At 46.9% G+C, this 16,935-nt stretch overlaps 1 protein-coding gene across 3 annotated transcripts in view; it reads left to right on the top strand.

The window, feature by feature from the left end:
- Positions 1-16,935, top strand: part of LOC133355410 (uncharacterized) — a 76,909-nt gene that overhangs the window by 30,132 nt on the left and 29,842 nt on the right. For all 3 annotated transcript variants that reach the window (XM_061572692.1, XM_061572691.1, XM_061572690.1), the window contains exons 5-7: positions 264-405; positions 1,064-1,250; positions 2,706-2,868. In XM_061572692.1, coding sequence (XP_061428676.1) covers positions 264-405; positions 1,064-1,250; positions 2,706-2,868 — 492 coding nt within the window. The remainder of the gene's footprint in view (positions 1-263; positions 406-1,063; positions 1,251-2,705; positions 2,869-16,935) is intronic.

Genomic DNA, 16,935 nt, shown 5'->3' with positions numbered 1-16,935 from the left:
AGGGGGCAACACACTATCCCATACAGATGGAGCAGATGGAGTCCACATCTGTTGCGCCTTCTCCTGGTTGCGCCGGCCATATGGCGGCTTGACACCGATGGGAAGGGAGATTCATAAAATGTGTGATCCCACCAACCCTTGCCGCCACAGTGCTGGATTCCAGGCGTTCAGTGAGTTGTAAAGAAAGTGAATTGTTGAGTGAGTCGGTGAATAAGCCGATGATCGCTCTTGACTGGTGCCGTGCGTCGTTGCGTGTTGCGCAGGCTCGGACCGGATGATTGACGTGATCGACGTGAACCGGCAAGCGGATTTCAAGGTGACCATGAAGGAGTTCTGCGAGTATTACAACAGCACGTCGCGGCAGAAGGTGCTCAACATCATCAGCCTGGAGTTCTCCGACACCAGGTGCTCCCCTCTTCTGCGTCTCCACGTCAAAAGCAGCGTCATTTGCTTATCCAGGAGGCATCATTGGGTCTGTAGGCACTGCTTTTTCAAGTTTGGCCTTGTCCTCCAATTAGTGAGTTGTAAACTCATTGGACAGACAAACTAACAATGTTATAATTTACTGCCCTTTGTCAATCTACTGCCGGATGAACGCGTTTCCCATGCCGTGTCAGCCATGGAGATTGTTCGACAATACTTCACACTTATCATTGCGGGTTGGTTAAGGGGAGAGTACCGCGGACCAGTTCGGATGTCACTCGTCACTGATGTTAGCCGTTACCAGGAACCAAACTCAGGTCACGGTGTGTAGCGCGGTGCGTACTAACCATTGCGCCACTGTATCTCCCCCTCGTACACACGGCAATTATCATTCCGCTTGGTTACACGGCAAAGCCTCACCGAGTCAAGCCACTTTCAGGAGGGTCCTTTCTAGTTTATGCAGTCGAGGGCAATGTTACTGCGTGTAATCCCATTTGATTAATTTGCAGGTATTTTAACAGAATTGGGATGTTTGGCCAGTATGCATGTTACATTGTGTGTATACTCTGTACAAAAATAAAAGATCTGTGTTTTTTGGTTGCTGCTGCTGCTGTCGGCGTGTGTTCGCGCGCGCGCGCAGGCTGTCGGATCTGGTGAAAGCGCCCGAACTTGTACACAAGCTCTCATGGGTGGAGAACTACTGGCCCGAGGACGCGGTATTCCCTCGGCCGTACGTGCAGAAGTACTGCCTCATGGGCGTGCGCGACAGCTACACGGACTTCCACATCGACTTTGGCGGCACCTCCGTGTGGTACCATCTGCTCAAGGTAAGGGTTCGGCCTAATCGTCCCAGCTCCGGCCCAGTGTATGCCTCTTGGGCGATTTGCTGCAGCAAGAGCCAACGCCTGCAGTGTTAATTCTTTACATAGTAATTGGTAAAGTTGTCCCTTCACTGTCCCATCTCTCACGATATGCCAGAACTTGCTTGACCAATATTTGAACGTTTTTTTCATGAAGATTTTTATTCCGACAGCCAGAAGCTAAATTATATTCCGGTAGGGTCAACGGCATCGTACCCTAATATGTACATTTGAAAGTTTCACGGAAATTGTAGCGTCCCCTGATGTTTACTGCACTGTACAGTCTCATGTGTAGTGTCTTTTTACCGTCTCTATTGCCTAATTTATACAGTCAGTCCTGTAATTGTTTGTTATAGAGCTCTCTGTTTGGGAGTGCATTTACATTCTATATGCATTTAAATCGTTACGTTAGGGAGTGAGTGATTTTATACTTTTATACTTATTAAAGAGGTCCATTCAGTAGTTTCCTGTCTACGCTTGGGGTGCTTTCCTGTCCCACCGTGTCCTGCTTTCGAGATGTTCGTCTCGTGGCACTCAAACTAATATGTTTGAGCCTCGGAGCTGTAGTAAGCCGAATTAAGTGACAAACTTAACGTGATTGATTTTGGGTGCAATCGTTGGCGACCGAGTTGAGACAAAATCAAGTCCGCTGCACTTGAATTCGCTTTTTTATAATGTGTGGCTGAAACCCGCATTTCAACTCTGTATCTCGGCGGTGCGGACTCTTCTCATGTAGTATCAGTCGGGCCACGGGCAAATCAAACGAGATGGTAACAATGAGACGAAGATTTTTATTCTTGAAAGGAATCGCGGCCAAGGGATCGGGAGAGGTCACGGAATCGGCGTGGCTGGGGCCGAGTCGTTACACCTCGAGGAACAAGAGATGGCTCTGAATTTACTGGTTATTGTTTTGTAATAGGAAACTGGGCTTAGTGGCCAAGTGTCACATTGTGGAAAGTGAACAGCTGTTCTTCTGATTCATGACCAGAGTGGGTTATTATACATTTATGAAATACTGGCCCAATAAAAAAATCCGTTAATCAAATCTCTGGTGGGGGTATGAATTTTTACACGCTGGCCAGGCTTTTGTATTTAATAATTTGAGATTTTTATTCACAAATTCAGATTTTTTAATTTTATACTTTACGTTACATAATGATTGAACTTGTTCGCTAAGTGACCTCATCCGATGTCATTAGACACCACTTGTGTTTGGAAAATCATGGAATATATGTAATACGTGATGTCATTTCCCGTGATGTCAGAAAGAAAGTATTATATGTGAATCGTCCGAACTTCCTCCCATAAATTAGAAATCCTGGAGCACATCCCTAATGCTGACTACCAGCGCTTTGAGCCACCCAACCTTCTGGTTTTTCATGCTGACGGGCTTTCATTTGTCGATTGGCTCCCGGCGCGCAGGGCGAGAAGATCTTCTACCTGATCAAGCCGTCGAGTGCCAACCTGGCCCGCTACGAGCGCTGGAGCTCATCGCCCAACCAGAGCGAGGTGTTCTTCGGTGACCTGGTGGACAAGTGCTACAAGTGCGTCCTCAAGCAGGGCCAGACGCTCTTCCTCCCCACCGGTGAGTCGTGAAAGCGTGACGCCGCGTCAGCTTTTCCTCGCCTCCCGAGAACCCGCCTACTCGCCGCCGCCGCCGCTCCTCCTGCTTGTCCTCCCGCCCGCTAGTTAGAATGTTGTCGGTCGTGTCATCTCTTTCTGCGCGTGGTCGGATTATAGAAATGTCTGGGGCGTCCTGCACTCCTGCCTCCACAGCATAGCCTTTGTGAGCTCGTGAAAATGATGGTAATTATGGACGACCCCAAGGGGACCCTCCTCCTCTCATCCGTGCTCTCGCCCCTCCCCCGCCAGACTTCCCCCACCATCTCCTCCCCTACTCCCTCCCTCTCCTTTTGCCTCCCTCCCCTTCTGCCTGCCGCACCCCTGCCTCACCCGCCATGCGCCATGCCTAAGGGAAAATTTAATGTTTATTTCTGCCCCCTGTCAAGATTCTGAAGCATTCCCTGAACGCAGCAGCCGCCCCACCTCTCTCCCTCCATGCTAACTCACTTACCCAGCCCCTCTGTACAATGCAGCATTCGTGCATGCATGGTTGTGACGATGCTTTTTGGTTCGTACGCTCAAGATACAGGTATTGAATCATTCATGTGAAAATTCATTATTCACGATTTATGCAAATCAAGTGCAAATAATATGCTAATTTAGCACTTAGGCCAATGGAGCGACTACAACTATACAGGCACAACTGTAAAAATGCAAAGATAAAACTGTGCATTCGAAGCACGAGAAAGTGCATCACAATTGTACAATAGAATTTTGATTAATACGTCATCCCAGGATCCTGGTAAAAATTAGAGAAAAAAACCAATTGAGTCGTGCATTGAATCGCAACGCCAAAGAGCAATATTTTGTAAAATCGCTGTGGCGACAGGAGGGACGAATTGTTACACAGCACAAACAACTCCCACGGCAAAAACCGTAAACACAGATGCCCTCTTCCCATCCCCTTCCTCTTGTCCTGGTCTCTGTGGCATCCCAGGGTGGTGTTTGTCGAGTGCCTGCGTGCGTGCGGCTCTTCACGTCGTACCCCTGTGTGTGTCGGAGGCCCACCCCTTGTCTGCCCCCTCCCCGCACGCTCACCCACCCCCACCCACACCCACACCCCCACCCTCCCAAAACCGAGACCCCCCTCGGGGCCATTTTGGTTGTAGCCGCACAGCCTCTTGTCCCACAGTCATGAAAATAAAAAAACCCTTCCTTTTGTTGACGCTCCCTCAGTGTCCATTATGCCTCGTGGAAAAAAACATTGTTCAACAGAGCACTGGAGAAAAACAACGTGGATTAAACTGCAAGGTGTAGTCGAATGTAGAGCTTGTGTTTCTGCGTCGGTAGTTTCATAATCGTCCTGTTTGTATCGCCTCAGAGAGCGCTTAACGTGAAAAGGGGCGTTTTGGTGAAAACGCAGCGTGCAAAATGCAACACGCGCCCGGCTGCTTGTTATTGGCGTCTATGGTTGAACCGTACATTCCGCCACCCCCACCGCCCCTTCCCTAGTTGCGGACAAAAACAGAAATTATAATTTTTAAAACCGATGCTCCGTCGTGTTGCCACGGACAGCGATCGGTGTAACTTTACAAAGGCTGATGTTTGAGGAGGTTTGCAAGGACGCGCGACGCCGCTGCACAGTCAGCTAAACGTGTGTTTGTGAAATGCCACGCCGGACTTCAGCTCCTTGTTTGTCTGCTAGCTGTGGTTGAACTTTTGACCTGTGAACCCCACGCCCATGCTTGCGGGGGCGACCTTTGTTTAAATAAAAAAACAAACAGGGAAAAAAAACCAGAAGTGGAAGTATCTGGGTCAGTTTCTTTTATTTTTTTTGTACCACGAAACATGGAGGGGCTGCATTCCTCCCCGTAGCGCCCTTTAAACCCCAATGACAAAGAGAAATACGAGGTTTATCATTCCTGGGGAAAACTGGGCATTTAAAAATGTTGAGGATCTGGATTGAATAAAGAGCAGTGCCAGATGGGTAGAACACACTCTCGGTCATTGCTTTGCTTGACGTAGCGGGGGTCGTGGCTTTCTTTTATGCTCCTCGTGTTTCTTTGTTTCTCGCGTTCGACAGCAGCGGCGAAAAAAAATAGGACTGTGGTTTTGGAAAAAGTTTGCTCTGCCGTGTTGCTCGCGGAGGTCTAATGGCCGCCATTATCATCGCCACCGCCTATTTATAGCTGCTTTCCAGGAATGCGCAGAGCTCGGGCTCGCAGCAGTTGCATGGTTTTACAAGAGCACTTTCGCTAACCGTGGAAAGTATTCGGGCTTGCCTCCACCCCAGTGTGTGGCCCCGCAGTTTGCACTGGGTTAGAACCGAGTCCCGCACGGTGTCAGAACCAAGTCCAGGGTTTAGCCGGGGGCTGCAACAGTAGCGACCCTGCTGTCGATTAGGGAAGCTGTTGCTGCTTCTCACAAGAAAATTGAGAAGTTGGGAAGTGTTTGCCCGCAAGAGTCAGTCTTGGACTGAACTTTTTTTACAACGCGGCCGCGTTTGAGTAAATTGCCGTCAAATCGATTGTCAGCTCTTAATATAGGTGGCAGCAGCTGCTTCGATCCGTTTTGTGTCCAAAATCCCTTTTAAACGAAACTTACTAAACTATGTTTTATTTTACCAGGTTAAACCCACTGAACTATATAGCGCTTTTTCAGAAGCGACCTGGCCACAAATAAAGCTCAACGAAGTGGCTTGTGGAAATTTAAAGCAGCCAAATACGCTAAACGCATGATTCTAAATGTGGTGGGGAAAAACCATAGGACCCAGAGAAAAATTCGCACGACCACGGAGAGAACATGCAACCTCCAAATATATACGGCCGTCATGGTCGGGATGAAATCCACGAGCTCCTTCATACCAGGTGAGGGAGTTAACATTTCAACAACGCTGAAGTACAAAGAATTCTAAACAAAATAGCTTATGAACCCAATTAAAACCTACGGCAGCAATCAATAGCGCAATCGAAGTGCAAAAAATAGCCCGCTCTTGGATTTACTCTGATAGGGATAATAGTCAAGGCTGCATTGCTTCTCATGCCATGTTATCACAGCAATTGGGAAAGCAGGCTCGAACCGTGCTGGGCCATTTCAAGAAGAGACAAGCGGGTCAATGTTTGTCCCTGCCACTTAATGAGCCGTCCACGCCTCTGTGGACTCAGACCCTTGCACTCTGCCCCGTACGTTTAATAGCAGACAATACAACTCCTTATATATCTCTCCACATAAATTGTTTTAATGTATTTTTCCACAACCGTCGGCCTCACAGCCTTGGAGTGCATAATTTCAGCAGCATCGATTCAAAACAAGCAAGCTCTGGACCGGTTTCAACATTGCGTCAGGCTTGCTTGAACCAACTGCCAGATGCTTTAGGCAAGGTCCCTCTCTTTAAGATGCGATTCCTATTTCAGTGCAAAATAATAATAACCCTCACCAATGTAATGATTATGTTTTACATTTTATCAAATGTTTAACAAAGTTTAATTTATGCTTGGGTTAGATTGTTTGTAAAGATTTTTTTTTTACAAAAACATTACTGACCATTAGCACCGTCTCTGCGTTTGGTCTCGTCATGTCACGATTGGTTGTGAGGGTGGCGTTGGTGACCACGTGGTATCTCCCTTATAAACGAGAGCTAATCAGTGTGGTTAAAGTGAGCCATGTAGCCCAGTTGGTGCTGGGCTGACCTGTTAAGGCTACTGTGGGAATACAGGCCGGACCCATTTTTTTATGATATCCATGTTGTCAACTGCACCAGCCTACTAGCCAGTGGTCATGGGAATGTGGCACAAGAAAACCATTGATTGCATTGAATAGCTTAAGTTCTTTTCACCCTTAATTTCGTGCTGGTTTCAATGACAATTACGTGAATTCCAGTTCCCCTGAGGAATTTTGTGAACTTCCTGAAACCCAAAAGCTGTTGTGATAAAAACAAAGTTGTGTTTTCGTGATGACAAGAAACTAAACATTTGTCAACAAGGTGACGTTTCAGGCAATCACCCTTCATCATAGAGCGATTGAAAATTACATTCATGCAGAAGTTGAATCTGTTTGTAATAATTGTTTTTGTTGCATTGTGACTACAATGAATGTGTCAACACCTCTGGCAAATCATAAATATAGATTGAGTAAATATAAGAAAGAATAGATATATATGAAGCTGAAGCATGAACAGATCTTGCAGCAATGAGCTCCCCAGAGAGGAGGCTGTGTTTGCTTGTCGGTATCAGAGCCGACTTCTCCAGATTTCGCCTTAAGCACGCATTTTAAGTTGTGCTTGCAGGGCATATGCAAACTGCTTCAACGTTAGAACATTTCCACTGCTAGCATTTTGCATGCATGGCGAGGACACTACCTGCCCATCTGTATGTTGTGCAAAAGCCTCCCCCCAATTAATTGCACTCTTTGCAATCTCTTGCCTCTGAATCTTCTCATTCCCATCCCACCATCTCATTTTGTTTACATCTTTCATCTTCCCTCCATCGTTACTGAATGCTCTAACAGAGTAGTAGCCTGATCGTGTTGACCTAATTATTACCATCGACCAAATCGCCCTGCATGCTCCACATTTTTTTCGTATCCCTTGGGAGTACGTATAACACGTAGGCTTTCGCGACAAATATTATCCATAATAGAGGTTTTTGAGTTAGATTGCGTAAAATATAAATGTGTCGTTAAATTTCTCCACATCTGGCTGTCGCCTGATGATGTTGGTTGTAATGACTGGTGAAATGTCGTGCTCGAATTCTAAATGTTGTTGGTTTACTTTCCATCACACCGGTGTGCTGTACTAGTAACGAATTGGCACGTTTTGTTTACTTGATAAACCTTACTAATTGGCTGTGTTGGGTGGTGGCGGCGAGTTTAATGACACATTTATATTTACGCGATCTAACCCAAAAACCTCTTATGGATCTCGGAGAGTGGGAGTCAATGTATTGACTCCTATCTTTCAGTAAAATATAACAAATATGTAGATGATGAGAACCCATCGCATGAGAATACTATCACAGGCTGGAAAACGGGAATTTTCAATCACAAAAAAACATACACTGTGTATAAAAAGCTCTCCGTCTTTAAGCATCATGCAAACCACAATTTCCTGAGGAACTACATTGTGGTAATCTGCTTAATTGCTGGCAGTGTTTTGTATACGCGGTGCATGCATTTGTATATTGCCAAAACCCATCTTTCAGGTGTTTTATTTTAGCACGCATGGGTTTTCTGTGGTTTCTGCAGTTTTTCTCCCAGGTGCCAAAACTTCCCAACGTAACGGGACTTCCCGAAGAAATATTGGCACTCGAGAGTGCTTTCCCCATTCAGAACCTGAATGTTATTGTTGTGTTTTTCCACGGAAAAATAATAATCCGTGAATCCCGCAAGACGATGCAATTTACACCCATCTTCACAGATGGCTCCAGGCGCAATTGCTCGCGCTTTTGGCGTCGTGTTCACGATTTATTTTTATTTTAGTTTTTTTCTTCTTTTTGGAGACGTAAGAAAAGCGTCGCGGTGTGAGCATGCACAAGAGAACCTTGTGTGCCGCACAGTGAGGCAGCGCGTTAATAGGGGTGGGTTTAAAGGGGGCGGTGGAGGTCGGGGGGGTTTGGCAATAGGGAGGGGTTTGATGGCGAGTTCTGTCATGGCGGAATGAAGGAAGGGGGAGGGGAGCCAGAGCCCTAGATCTGGCACTGGGCAGACGGCGGCTGCCGGCGCGCTGCTAAAAATAGCAAGCGCGTTGGCGCTGCAGCTCGGTGGGACAGCGTGTACCAGCACACACGCGCAAGAGCGAGGCATTCTGTTCTTTGCTCCCTCTTCACCCGGCTTCCTCCCATCTCGCCGCTCCGCCATTCCCTTGTTTCTTGCTCCCCCTTCTCGCTCACACCTTCCCTTCTCCGTATTTTTCTCCTTTTGGCTGTGATCCAGCGCTTTGCCGACAGCCTATGGGTCGTCACGCTACAGCCGTTGCAGTCGTAGGAGTAAATGATTCATCATCCTCGGCATCGGCTATGGTCAGTCCACTGCTGGGTGAAGGCCTGCCTAGAGGCACCGCCATCTCCCTTAATCCTCAGGTTGCCGGATTCATATCGCAGCGGTCTAACCACTGCGCCGCTGTTGCACGCTGTAGTGACAAGAGAGAACTGGTTGAGACTGCAAGTTTGTTATGCATTGGTGACCTGGGTCATCCAGTGACAACCAGTACTTATGCAATATTACTCTTCATTTGAACGGCTTAATATGGTATTTTTCAAGACGTGTGCGTGACTCCCATATTGCAGGAAAGCAGGCGGGTTGCTGACCTTTCTATCCGGAATTATTTTATGCGAAACCTCCACGCGTGGCCTTTTTTCCCCACCTTCCTCCCACTTGCAAAATATTTTACTGTAAGTTAAACGGCCACACACCCCAGTGCAAAACTCTTCCTAAATCAAGCTTGCCTGGTTTACCGCATTCACAATAATACAGGTAGGTTGGCCTTTTTACTTGTTAATCTGTGCGGCTATCTTCATTTGGCACGTAACAATTCGGTGTTCCCCCTGCCACCATGCAATGAGATGAAATGTCGCGATATGACATCACGATTAAGTTCAAGAATGTATTATTTTCGGTCTCATTTCGACTGCCACAGTTGTGCAGCGTCCGTCTCGAATTTTCCCTTTCCTAACTTTGTGCCTCCTTGCTACCGTTGGCGTAGAGGTAAACATCGGGACGTAATTCATATAATCGTGAATAATCGGTTCTTACACCCGTGATTCAGCGCACGTGTTCCCGAGCGTGAGAATCAATTTTAATCAGTCAATCGTCGCACGTCTGGCTGTCATTGTGTGAACGGCTGCCCCAGCCGACTGCAAGGCCGAAGCAATTTATTTGCAGGCGCCTCTCGGCTTTACAACAAACGAGCGGTGGCTTGATTTGAAATTGTTTGGGCAGAAGCCAGGTTGCGTTCCCCCTGCCTCCCTCCCTGCCCCCGCCACACTGCCCCCCCCTCCCCACTTCTCATTCTCTTAGTTCGCATTCAGGACATGTTTACCACATTCACAATAAAAAAAAAACTATGCCAGAAAAATTATCCAGAGAAATGTTTAACAATTTGAGAGAAAGAAGGCTGACGTGTCTGTGTGTATCGCCGCTTAATGTTGTGTTGTAGGCGGTATCAAGTGACCAGGGAGACTCATTTGTAGGAGTGACATTCGTCTGCCTGATGATTGCTATCCCAATTGAGTAATTTGCAGGTTGTTTAATTTGACAAATTTGGATCCTTGACGCCAGTACACGATGGCCTACTCTTGTGAATAGCGTCATGAGATTAACGTACACTGTGAAGCAGACAGTGTGTCATGTTATGGTTATTACACCCCGCAGTGATGATCAGGGCGGCCGTTCGATTCGAACCGTGAACCTCTGCGACAAGCGTCGAATACGCTACTACTAGGCCATGTTGCGACCCGAGTCTAATATATGTAGCACGCGGTTTTAAAAACATGTATTCTTGCCTATGCTCACTTAAATGTGATTGTGCAAAAACAAGTCTTCAATTACGTACGTGTGCATCCTTGCCCCGTGTAAATTAAACATCCATATCATCGTTGTGTTGTCGCCACCGACTTCCTGATTTCATTTGGAAACCCTTTAATATAATAGCGCGAGTTAAATTTTAATCAATTCTACCTTGACGCCACCTCCCCCACCCCGTGCCACGTTCCCTCCGCCACCGCCACCGCAGAGCCATCGATTTTTACTGGAGTGCGCGACGAGGTCCGTGAGGTGTCGGGGGAAAGGGTCGGGGTTTGAGGGGAGGTGGGGCAGTGTAGTTGTAGGGGGGAGGGGGGGGCTTACCCCCCTTATCGACACGTCCACTAATGGAGACAAACGAGTGAGCTAAACGGCGGGCAGTGGCGCGAAGCTGCTCGCCTGCCGCGTGCGCCACCGCCGACTCATCGCTCATTTCACCGTCTCACCACTCGCTTGTGCCCAGGAACGGAACCGCACCTCGACGACGATACGGCGCCCCCCCACCCCGCCCCCCCCCCCACCATGCCGGTGCGCCGCGTGGCGGGAATCCCTGGGCTCACGGCGCGCGTCTCGCTTGGCTTAGCGCGGCGGCGTCTGGGCGCGATTATGTAATTGAGAGCGGAGATTACAAGCGAGCGACGCCAGGGCCGTGTTACCGTGCAGCGGCCTAGTACAACGAGCCGAGGTTAAAACGGTGAAACTTTGTCCCATGTTAAACTCTCCTTGTAGATGTTACCACATTGTCTGGATTATAGGTAAAAAAGTGAGTAATTTCTTGCTTAAATTAGTATTTTAGCTGTGCTTATCAATTTTTTTTACAGCCCTGAGCCATTTATTGACTTCTCCACAAAATGATATTCATTTTGTCAACCCCCTTAAAAGGATGGGCTGAGTCAACCCCCAACCAGGATTTGAACTCGCCACCTCCCCATTGCGAGCGAGATGATTGCTCTCCCGCTGAGCCACACAACCAGATTATCAGACGCTCTAAGAGAGTAGAAACGTCCCAAACTTGTGCCCGGCATTAATAAAGTTAAACAATCCGGTCACAAAACACCGTCCGAATTATGAGACACCCCCACAGCTTTTGATTTGTAAAATACAGGGAGAAAAGTGTCTTCGCATCTGGAGAATACAGTATTTGCACGTGACGAAGGCATTCGCTATGCATGTTTAATCTCTAACAGCAGTCTTGAGAGGGTATGAGGTCTGACCCTCACCTTCCCTCCCCTCTCACCTAAATAGGGCAGCCAATGTAGCTCCCCTAAACCAAGTATTGGATCTAAGCCAACAAATGCTTCTTGGCCTTAAAATAAAAAAGGCATGTTAAACACTTGAACAATGTTTAAATACGCATGGCACATTTACATAACACATTCGCCTCAGTTATGTCATTGTAAACACATTTTCAAACGTGATATAACCAAGGTTAGTGTGTTATCTACCTTAACGGAGAGATGAAGCCAATTTTCTTTATTCAACATTTTGATGCCGTGGCGCGTTTCTGTCATGACCCATGTGCCCTCCATCCAATGACAATGCTGCTTCAGCAGCGACAACGACATTTAACTTTTCAACAACATAATATTTTGACATTGTCGTCGCACGTTGCAGACGAACAACAAGACTCTATTCCCGGCGTTGCAACCCATGAGAAAGGGAGCAACACCGGCACAAGCGATGCTGTAAGCAGCATTATTATTAGAAAGATTCATGTCAGTTTCGGACAATGTCGGCTGGGACAGCGTCGGAGTGCTGTCTGCAACCTGCGTGGGTCACGTGGAGTGCTCGCGCGTAAATTTTTTGTGCTGCTGAATTGCGCCCCCCCCCCCCCCCCCCCCCCGGTCGGTCCGTTCCCCAACTTTAATCTGGTTTTCACAGCCAGACATTTTAATCCTATTGTAGCCACCTGGATATTTCTTCAGGGAGTTATATAAGTGTGCCTTCTGCCATTTCAAATTCCATTTATATGCGCAGGAGAACCTTACAGTCTCAACACTTTTACCCAAGGGTCACGCGCTGTCTAGTTTGGACAATTCTTGTACGAGTAGTATTTGTGGGTACCACAGTGTCAAGATGTTAACTACCTCGCCTGGTATACATGTGATCATGGGTTCGTTTCCAACCCTTGACGATGCCCGCACAATTGGAGTTTTCGTCTCTCTCCCCCAGTGGTGGTGTGGATTTCTCCGGATCCTCCGCTTTTTCCCCTCCACATTTAGAAACAACATGCGTTTAGATTACGTATATAGCTGCTATAAATGTCCACGTGAAAAGCCACTTGGTTGAGCTTTCATTTGTGGCCAGGCCTCTTCTGAAAAAGAGCTACATAGCTCAGTGGACCTTACCTGGTGGTAATTTTTTTTCGAGTTTCTTTTTTTTTGCCATGCGGGAAGAGGTTGGAGGATCCGGAGAAAACCCGATGCATGCCAGGGAATTAGAACTCTGCAGTTCCCTCAGATGAGTTGACAAACCTACTTTTGCTGTACTCACCCACCTCCTAGCCTCGTTTGGGAGTTTGGAAAAACGATGTTGGTCTTCAAATTCTTGCCTCCCAAAAAGTGCTGGCCATCGTTTTCAAGAACAAAGCCATTGCTTGCTAGTGTTAAAGCTCAATTTTGAAATATGAGCACAATACATCCAAAGTAAACAGTAATAAATAATATCAACAACAATAACTGTACCCTGCTTAAGCGATAGTAAATGCAAATGGCTCTTCCCTCGGTAGAATAATGAACCCATATGCGTGGATTCTGTAATAATTTCCACCACGCGTTCGTCCTCCCAAGTGTTGAATTAGCAATAATAACAAGAATAACGTTCCAAGCCGCACGGCGAGATGAAGGCACACACCACGTGATAAAGTGAATGGCATCATTGAGAGGAGAGGTGTGCTCATGACGTGGAGCATCATCTTGTTACCTCACATTTAATGACATTGCCTTTGAAGCTATGGATATTTCTTTTAGCACAGTTGTATTACTGCCAAAATTTGGGGTAACCCTTTGATCATTTTGGCCGGTGCCAAATAGCAGCACAACTTACGCAAAAACATTTGTTCGTATGGGATCATCTTCAGAATTGTTGAAACCCTACGCTACACACATACAGACATGCAGACAAAATCCTTAGTTTGTTGGGAAGTGTTATAAAAAACACGCATCCGCGCGAAGCTCCTTACGTCGCAACACGGTGTGCACCCGGCGCTCCCTCTCCGGTCACGACGCCGGTGGGCTCGTCCCAGACGGGTAATTGCCACCCGGCGGGGGGGGGGCTGTGTTACCGACCACGTGGATTCAATTTTCACCCGGTGACGTTTTTTGTGGCAATGCTTCACGGTTCACGGTCGGCGCCACGATCGTTTAGCAGAGTCCGCTGTGCGGCTGCTGCGGTGCTTCTGCTTTGCCGCACGGCCGCCCCTTGCCCTTTTAACGCAGCGGTGGGGGGCATTGGCCATGCCCGTGATCGGCCCGCATCCCTTAAAGTAGGCATTTTGTTGGGTGGTGACATAATCCGGCAGTAGCACGTTTGCCCACCCCCCCCCCCCCTTCCTTCTTGTTGCAAAGGTTCACCGTTCGAGCCCACGGCCATCCTAGTTAAGACTGCGGGTGCATTAACCAATAAAATATACACAGTTCGCTTCACAGTGGATGGGATAAGGTCCCACAACTTTTATTTGAAAGTTAGTAGGCAATGTGTGCCAGCAATATGGTCCACATGAACGAAATTTGAAAAATGAGTCTTGAATTAATTGAGAAACACATGGCAATCGTCCCTCCCGACCGTGAAACCTAACAGGAGCCTCCTCAAAGAGGATTTTAAGACTTGGTGATGCTTTCCTGAGTAAACAAATGAACTAATGATGTTTACTGTTACCCATAATCATTCGCAGCAACGCACAATGAGTTTGTGTACTCTTGCCTTTTGGGTTTGAATGGGTTTCTATATTCTTTGTGAAGTGTTTTGGCCTGGTAATACCGCAGCATGTATATAACAAGCCTATTTATGCATATGAGATCCTGAAGGTTGTCACTGGTCCAGAGTTCGTTTGCTTAAACAAATGCTTCTGGATAATATTATTAGTCTGGAAAGCCAATAGGATGATGTACTGAAGACATATTTTATATGTGGAAACATATCTATGTGGAAACAAAACATATATCTGTTGTATTTGCTTTTACCCCTAAAGCATGGTTTGGGAAAACCTCTTGTGAGTGGGCCATACCTGGCCTGTAACCTAATTTCATATGCCCCGCAGCCACTAGCTTTACATGGCAGAAACTTCACTTTTTAATACAATGTCAATAAAGTGATATCACTAAAGCAAGCCTGACTGTGATATTGAAGGCTTTGCCTTGTCTTGCAGCCTTTGGGACACACATCGTAAGTACATGTCCGCAAAATTAAAAGGTCTTGATGTGTTTCGTAGTCTCTTCATGTATTTTGTAGCAGCAGCGGGACTCATTCAGGTCCCGTTTTGAATTGAGAAAATGACACGTGATGGTTTGCAAGTCGGGTCGGTTTTTGATTTTCATAAAATTGCCCCGCTATAAAAGCAATTGAAATACCCATTGGCCATTGCATCGTGATTGTCCACTATCAGCAAACGGTGGAGAAATGTGACCAGCGCGTAACGCTGGCTTGGCAGGGCGGTAACTAAATGGAGGTAGAATTGCGGCCGTCTTGAGATTCAACACGGCAACATAATAAGGTACAATTTGAATTTGTATAGCATCTAAATGCAACTGCATCACTGTACAAAATAATGGCAAGGTGCTTTACAGGGAAAGGAGGTTTAGGTATGCTGTAAATTCTCTGTAAAAAATTTATTTAATCTCATTTGCAGCCCTGTGAATAGAGCCGGCTGCTGAAAATGCTTTTTCTTTCTCTACTACATATACCATGTGTGACAAACATGCTTGAGAAAGTCACTCTGACTTTGTGCGCCGTTAGAGTGAGCAGCTGTCAGCTCGGCTATAAATACGTGAGCGACAGTGATGGTTAGCGTATGCTTGACACATTTCTGTCGGCTTGGAGAGGGCCGCGATGGAGCTGCGTGACCGCAGGCGGGTCTGCATGTGCGAGCTCCGTCTTAAAGTCAAAATCGACAGTTTTTCAGCGATGTCGCCGTCCACTACAGAACAGTTATCCTTTATAACTAAAGCAATTCTCGCTTGGGCCACGGAACATGGCGCGTTTCATGGGTTCTGACACGTGAGTTTTGAGCTTCATTAATTAGATAAGAAAAAAAAGACTTGAAAATTTCAGTCGGGGATTCCCATAGCCACATATGCTGGCGTGCTGTAACTTACAACATACGGGACTTGCGATCCAGAGGTCTCTGGTTCGACTCGATCCCTTGGCGTTTGGGAGTTGAAATGATGTGCAAAGTTTCTTAAACCCCCCACCTCTGTTCTTCACCAGTATCAATGGTTACACCACAGTTACTCGATCGCCAGTTGCACGTGTTGGGGTAAATTGTGGGTATGTCCACCTATTTCTATACTTTGCACTCCTTGTGTTTTTGTATTGTTTGTTGTTTTAACGTTCTGACCTGCCCCTACTGAACATATGTGAAAATAACTTTATAGCTCATGGGATTCCTCCAGTATAAACAAATATTCTGAATCTGTCTGGCCAGCATTGAAGAGTAGGCCAAAATACCCCTTTAAAGGGGTCTCTAGAGCTAATGGAGGCCCTTCGACCAGTAGTGGCATGAGTAAGCAATGAAGCCGTCCACCTGAGTTTGATTCCCACGCACAGACAGAGTACCTCCTTTGGCAACTCACACTGACGAACGTGGTAAAGTATGGTCATGGAACCCCCGCGATTGAATGATATGAGGCGGCCTACATTCACCAGTCTGTTTTCAAAGGGCTGTACAAGATATTATTTTTGCCTATACCTTACTCGAATAATGTCACTTCTTTGACATATTTTAAACATTTTCGGGTTTTGTCACAAGATAATTTGATGGTTTGCTTGACTGTGACTTTGTCTTTTTTTTCATTACCAAAGCCAGACAATTGTCAGACAGACTTGAGAAATTACCTGGGTGTGTAGCTAGAAGATAAGAGCTGTTGGTTTTCTGAGCTGTGTCTTCTCTTTCTTAAAGTTGGAGTCACGCGTACAGTGTTCTTAGCCAAGGCCCAATGCTCGTAGAGGTGCCGGGCTTAGATGCAGGTGCCGGCGCCCGCAGGATTCTTCTTATTCACGGCATTAGCAATCCTTTGTGGGCACGGGAATCGCAGTGCAGAGAAAGCTCTGAGACGGGCATGCTGCGCTAGCCCATGATACCTATCATCCCTGAATTTGGTCGACAGGGTTTCATCACGTGGTAGTGTGTGGTGGTTGGCGCTGCACCATGCTACGAACCTGGCGACCTGAGTTCAATCCCAGTTCGTGGCCAAAATAGGTGACGGATGTTGTAATCAATCTTGGTCTTCCCCTCGTTCGACTCGGTTACAGGTTACAAGTGGACACCCGGTGCAGTGTGTAAACACAGCACTGGGTGGATCAAGGCTGGCTGTGCCAGCCCCATCATGTGCTAACAGCACTTGCCCCCACGACAGTC

This window comes from Lethenteron reissneri, chromosome 51 (genome assembly GCF_015708825.2).
Source record: "Lethenteron reissneri isolate LAM-NWPU_2019-01 chromosome 51, ASM1570882v1, whole genome shotgun sequence".
In the NCBI taxonomy this organism is placed as follows: Eukaryota; Metazoa; Chordata; class Hyperoartia; order Petromyzontiformes; family Petromyzontidae; genus Lethenteron; species Lethenteron reissneri.
Note: the sequence above shows the minus strand (reverse complement) of the source record. Positions and strands in the feature narration are given on the sequence as shown.